A 6,467-nucleotide genomic window follows, 5' to 3' on the forward strand; every position below is an offset into this window, starting at 1 on the left:
GTCCCTCTCCGTGGCACTTCCCGGGCACTCTGCAGATGGGCAATGCCACGGCTGTGAGCCGCAGAGACCTGCAGAACCGCGCCCCGCAAAAGCAAACTGTTTTGCTTGGCTAATTCGAGAGTGATGACACAGTAATGAGTAACCGTCCGGGGGGAGATGAATCACTCCGGCTGGCTCGGAGGATGAACTTCCTGCTGGGGAGATTTATGAGGATGTCAGAGGAAACCCCGGTAATGAGGGCTGAGGACGCGTACCCCTGGGAGCAGCCCTGCACTCGCGCCAGCGTGGGGCTGCACTGAATGGCCCTGCCCGTGGCTCCTGATCTGGCCTCCAGTTCACGGGGCTAGTGGGAGCGGAGCTTGCTCGCGTGATACCTGCTGTAGCCACCGACGTGGCTCACCTGGCTTGTGGCTGAGCCGCAGCGGAGGGCACCACCTCTGCAGCCCTGGGCTGTGCTCCTGGCCAGCTCCCAGCCAGGTACCTTCGGGTCCCCAGTGCAGAGGGTCTGGGAGGGGAGGTGGTATCGAGCCACCATCGCTCCAACTTTGGCGTTTCCATCCTCAGACGCAGACGCTCCCCTCTGCTTTGGGACCCGCCGCCCCTGGGAGGAAGGAGGCGGAGGGGCGCCGTGTTGCCTTTGCGGGGACGTTCTGCTTGCACGCGGCTTGCCTTTGCCTCCATTCCTCGCGGCTCTGGGGAGAGGCTGGACCAGAGCGACCCTCTTCCCTCGGTCATGGGCTGCACGTGGCAAGGGGGAAATGACCCTTCCCGCAACCAAACCGCAGGCTCTGCTCTCCCCGCTCCCTTCGCCACTGCATGCAGTAGGAGAGGCAGGGGCCTAATCCTGCCTCGCTAACTCCCTCTGTGCCCTGCCAGAGCAGGGCAGCATCTCGTGGCACGGGCTGGGAGCGTGGGGCACCGCAGGAGACATCCCTGAACAAATCCACGTCCCGAAGGCTCGGCACAACCTCTGACAGCTGCTGCCACTGCGCACATGTGGGGCTGTCCCCAGGGTCCAGAGATGAAAGCTGAAAATAGCCATTCGTGCAGCCCATCATTGCCTCGCAGCCGGCCCTCTCCCTCCCTTCCTGGGCAGGGAGAGGGGCCGGATAAGCCATATGCTGGCCATTTCTTCTTTTATCCGGCACGGGCTCTTTATTCATCTTCAGAGAGACCGGCATCAAATAGCAGTGCGTGCCGAGAGCAGGGCTCTGCCTGCTCTTAACCCGACGGGGGAGGAACAAAGGCAGAGCAGGTTCCCGCATGGAAAGCACAGCGATGTGCAGCGCCGCAGAGCGAGCAGCTGCGGAGAGCCGTGCCCAGACAGGAGCGGGCACCCTGGCCGCGGCTGCGAGCCGCCGGGACCAGGCGCTCACCCGTGTATTTGTTCTCTGCAGGCGACTACTGCAACCTCCCCTTGTACGTGAAGTCGGAAGCGTTCTTCCGCAAGCCCGACATCCACGACCCGTGCCCGGTGGTGCCGCCCAGGGAAGCCTCCATCCGAAACCTGGCCAGGGCATACCACACGCAAGCCAGGCACCTGACGCTAGACCCAGGAAGCAAGCCCTTGGGCCTGCCGCACCCGGGCTCCTCCACAACCACCTTACCTCAACGAACTCTCACCATGCCGGGCCCAGCAAACGCCCCCTCGGCCCCCGCGCCCGCCACCGCCGCTTCTGCTCCCACCGCCACCGCCGCTGACTCCACGCCTGCCCCCAGCGCTGAGCCCCGTCTGTCCACGCACACCAAAATGGGCGGCTCTAGAGACTCGTTGCTAGAAATGAGCACGTCCGGCATAGGAAGGTCTCAAAAACAAGGGGCCGGAGCCTACTCCAAATCCTACACGCTGGTGTAGGAGACGGGGAGACGAACCAACAAACTCTGCCGGTTTCCTGCGTTATTTATATTTAAATACAAACAGACTCTTGTACATTGATGAACTCTTTTGTATAAATGAAGCTATTTTCTTCTTCTCCAAAACTGAAAAAGAAGCCAGGGCACAAAGAATTCGATGTTACAGATTTAAAAGAAAATATATATGTGAGCACATATATATATTTCACATCATTTTGAAAGGGGCACAACAAAGAGAGACTCAGCGATTTCATTTCTTTTTTTTTTCTTCCCTGATAATTGTCGGTGGTTTTGACAAAGCAGATTCTCGAAGACGTTGCATGCTATTTTACTGTTCTGAAAACAACAGGAGTTGCTTCAATTTGCAAATGCTTATGTGTTAATACCTTTTTCTATGAAAAAACCCAGCGCCGTGTGCAATAAAGGTTATGTTTATATGTTGGAGTCTTCACTTAGACGTAGGCGGCAGGACTGCCCTAGAAGTGCTCCCAAGGGGGGAAGGAAGGGGGAAACCAGTGGTGAAAGTAGTTGGCACGATTGGCACGCCTGCCTGTGTGTGCCTGCCCAGACGAGCGTGTCGGTAAGTTTTAGGCTGCAGGGAAGGGGGTGAAGTAGGGAAAGAGGGTGCCCAGAACAATATGACATGCAGGGCACGTGCTTCTGCTCCTGCCTTTTGCCGTGCTGGCCCTGCTGGCTGCGCACCTGTCACAGTGACTGCGCACACGGAGTATCCCCCACCGCTGCCTGCAGGCTGCAGCCCCGCTGTGACTCCAAACTGGCTGGGAAACCATGGAGGCCGGAGCCCGCTGGGAGGTGCGAAAAGGCTTGGCACCTTGGCAAGAGGATCCCCGTCCTGGAAGGGAAGTGCCAGGCTCTGGTTGCGGAGTCCCCAGCAAGAATGGGGCCAAGCAGCTCCGGGCTTCTCCGGCTGAGCTGATTGAGCCCCTTGCTCTCCTCAGTCGGGACACCGGCCTTCCAACCCTTCGCCCTCTCTACAGAGCGTGGAGGGGGTGATGGGATGCTACAGCACACTCAACCCCTGCTCCTTGCCATGGCGAAGTCAATGCCACGATGTCCCAGCCACGCAGCAGCTTGCTTGCGTTAAAAACAAAACCCTAATCTGAAGTGAATGGAGAGGCATTTTCTACATAAACTGGCCTTGTGGCTTCGAGTGATTTTTGAGTCCTTATGGAGGATCCAACCTTTCAACCTGCAGTTTTGTTCTGAGACAGAGATTGGGATTGAACTACTTAGCATCAAGGCAACAGATTACTCTTCCCGAGATCCATCCAATAATGCTGAACGCCGCTTCTGCAGCATTTGTTGCATGAAATCCCAGATTGAATTTCTGGGGCTCTCCTGCATTTAGAGGCTGCTGCTTCTCAGAACCAGGAGACTAGAGAAAGGGCCCATGCCCGGCACAGGGGTAGGCTTTCTGTGCCATGTTTCAGGTTGGTTTAATACGATACCTGAAATCTGAGCAGAACGCTTCGTTTTATAACGAATCCTGTTAAACGTAACTGCTTTTCAGAGGAGCCGTGCCCTAGGGAAGGGACCAGACAAGGCTGTGACAGCGCTCAGCTGTAGCATGTGATATGTGCACAGATTTTGCAGGCAGAGTTGACAGGGCTGATGTTAACAGGCCCCCACAGATGTCATTACGCCCCAGTCATTCGGGCCTCTCTGGCTTGGCTGGGAGTTGCATGTGCTTGTCCTAGGAGTCGGGGGGGAAGGCTGTGATCAGGGAGAGGGAAGTGGGGTGGAGGCCCTCCACGGGCGTCCACAGGCTCTTGGCCTCCGAGGCTGCAGGTGTTAAAGGAGTGAATGAGTCGTGCCATCAGGAGCCCTGCTCGAGAAGGGCCAGGGAGGCAGACGGGAATGAGGAGCTAGGCTGAAATGTCCCTGGGAGCCCCTGCAAGGGGGACTCCCACCCCGCTATGCCACCCCGCAGGAAGGGGAACAGCAGTTCTCAGTGATGGTGCCCAGTGGTCCCCTCACCGCTTTGGCCTCCCTCTGACCGTGGGCTCAGACACGCCTGTGGGGCAGGACCTCAGCCCTCTGTCCTACGCGCTGCTGAGCACCGGGGGCCAGGCAGATGCGAAGGTACGTGTCAAAGCTGCAAGCAACTGCGTTTAAGGTGGAGCTGGTGCAGCCTGTCCTGGGAGAGCTCTCCCAGACACTGCAGAGTAGGGCCTGGATGGGCTGGGACTGGTGAAACCCAGGAGGACATCTGCCCCGCAAGCCCGTCCCTTTCTTGGCATGGCAGTGACGGGTGTTCCTGGAACTAGGTAAGTGTCAGCTCTCCTTGTGCTTGCTCTAGGTCTGGTGCATGCACAAAGATCGCTACCCCGAAGGTCTGCAGGAGGCTGGTGGCTTGGAGCTCCCCAGTATTAACTGTCATGACTGATACAAAGACCAAGGAGATGATGGTAAGATGATGTAGCTGCTTCTTTCAGACCTTGCTGCTGTCTCCATGGAGGGACCCTTCCTGTCACCTGGCTACTGCGATCCTCCTGCCTCTCTCCCCTGCACTGGCACAGAGAACAGGTAGAGATTTCTGTAACAGTGGGTGGAATTGGCATCCATTCCTCTCCAGGGCTGGGCATCCTACAAGTGTTACACCCTCATACAACAAGGGGTCTTGCTCTGGGTCTCTGCAGGTCCCGGGAAGGGGAAGGGCCTGCATCAATGGGCGACCCAGCACAATGCTGTTGATCAGAGGTGGGCAAAAAACGGTCTGTGGGCTGGACCCGGCCCACCAGGCCATTCTATCTGGCCCACGGGGGCCCCTAAAAAATGTAGAAAATTAGTAATTATCTGCTCTTGGCTGCCTGTCAAAGATGGTGCTAGCCACGGGCAGTAGGACGCAGGAGAAGCCAGCAGAACTCAAGAGCAAGGCTGCAATGCCCCAGCCCAGCCCAGCCCCCTCCCCTCCCCTCCCCACCCAGAAGTCTCTGCCTGCTGCAGTGTTCGCTACTTCCCTGCACGCAGGCAGCTACATCGCTGGACCGCAGGAACACGGGGACCGCACAGGTACCCGGGGCTAGGAGTGGGAGGGTGTGTCGTGTGTGTCTGTGCCCAAGCAATGAGTGAAGGGGAGAGAGAGAGAGAATGTGTGTGTGCGCACAGAGACATTGTGTCTGTGGTCCATCTGTGTGCAGAAAGGCATACTGTGTGTGTGTGTGTGTTTACAGGGTGAGTCCCACAAACACACCCCACCATACACATGTACCCACACCCCCTCACAAATGTCAGCCAACCTCCCCACACACACAGCCCCCCACAACCCCCATACCCACTCGCCCCACATCCACACACCCCCATATGCTCCATCACCCCACACACCCCCACACACCTATCAACCATGGGACAAACCCTAATCACACGACATCCCCGACAAACCTATACCACCCCACAAAGGGTGGGATCCCTCTCAAGGGCCGGGGCTACCCATGCAGCCCAACAGCAAACAATGGCAGACCTCCCGGCCTCCATCCCGACGTCTCTGGACTCGAGAGTGAGGGGGGCTGGAACAAGGCCTCTCCAGCACTGCAAATATGATGGTCCTTGGCCCACAGTGGCTGGGCAAAACAAGGGGGAAAGCAGGTCTGGGGCATGCTGGCCTTGTGCAAAGTCAAACCCACGGCCCCTTGGCCACCAGGCCACGTGGCTGCCTGGACCTGCAGTCTTCCCAGAGCTCCCCTTGTAGCGCAGCCCGTGCACGTCTGCATGCAAAGAGTCAAGGGGCCCAGAAGTGAGGGCAGGAGCCAGTCAGGCCCTGTGGTGCTCGGTGCTGGGCCTCCCTATGTGGGTGCAGAGGCCCTGGGTTCTGGCCTGGGCCTCTCCCTGTTTTGCAGGCAGGCGCCTGCCTCCTTCCATGGCAGGGCTGGGTGCTGCGCCTCAAGGGGCCCACGGCAGGAGGAGCTTTCACCTTCCCTGGTACTCCTGTGGTAAGGATGCTACCCTAGGTGGCAAAGGTTGTGGGTTCAAGCCCCAGCCTGGCTTGGGCCCTGTGTTCCTCAGTGAGTCCCTGGTGGGCAGGTGCCCTCAAGGAGGCTGCCCTGGGGAGTGTGGGGGCTTTAGGGTGGTGCCTGCTTGAGCACCACGGGTTGTTTTTTTTTTTTTGCACTTTGAAGATCAGGGGCGCACTAAAAAAAAAACCCAGTGGGCCACCAACTATCTAACTTGGGCTACAACTTCAAGTCTCCTCCGACTTGCAACCACGATCACCCCTGAGCTCCAGCTAATAGGCAAGCACCAGAGCGGGAAACGGTTGCGTAGTAGATGGCGGCCAGGGGCCTCAAGCCGATCAGGGACTTGAACCCACAGCCCCTGCCACTGCTGACAGTGTCCCAAGCCATCCTGCCAAAGGGCCAACCTAACTGCACGACCCTCCCACGGGCCTCTTCTCCCACCTCGCCGCCTGCTCTGCAGGCCAACAGGCTCCATGTGCTCAGCCCCGCACTTAAAAGCAACGTGGTGTCAGCACCACGACTTAAATCCACAGCTCTGAGGCAGGGCTCCGCCACCCCGCGCCCCCAGCCAGCCCCTCTCCTCCTGGCCCCCGCACCCGCCCCTAACAAGGGAGCCCCGGGCAGCCGCTCCCCCACGCC

General features: G+C 58.5%; 1 protein-coding gene across 2 annotated transcripts in view; it reads left to right on the plus strand.

The window, feature by feature from the left end:
• Positions 1-2,291, plus strand: part of DSCAML1 (DS cell adhesion molecule like 1) — a 149,228-nt gene extending 146,937 nt beyond the window's left edge. For both annotated transcript variants that reach the window (XM_019543083.1, XM_019543084.1), the window contains one exon: positions 1,398-2,291. In XM_019543083.1, the coding sequence (XP_019398628.1) occupies positions 1,398-1,855 (458 nt within the window). In that variant the 3' untranslated portion in view covers positions 1,856-2,291. The remainder of the gene's footprint in view (positions 1-1,397) is intronic.
• The last annotated feature ends 4,176 nt before the right edge of the window (positions 2,292-6,467 follow it).

This window comes from Crocodylus porosus, unplaced genomic scaffold, assembly GCF_001723895.1.
Source record: "Crocodylus porosus isolate Cpor-Errol unplaced genomic scaffold, CroPor_comp1, whole genome shotgun sequence".
NCBI lineage: Eukaryota > Metazoa > Chordata > Crocodylia > Crocodylidae > Crocodylus > Crocodylus porosus.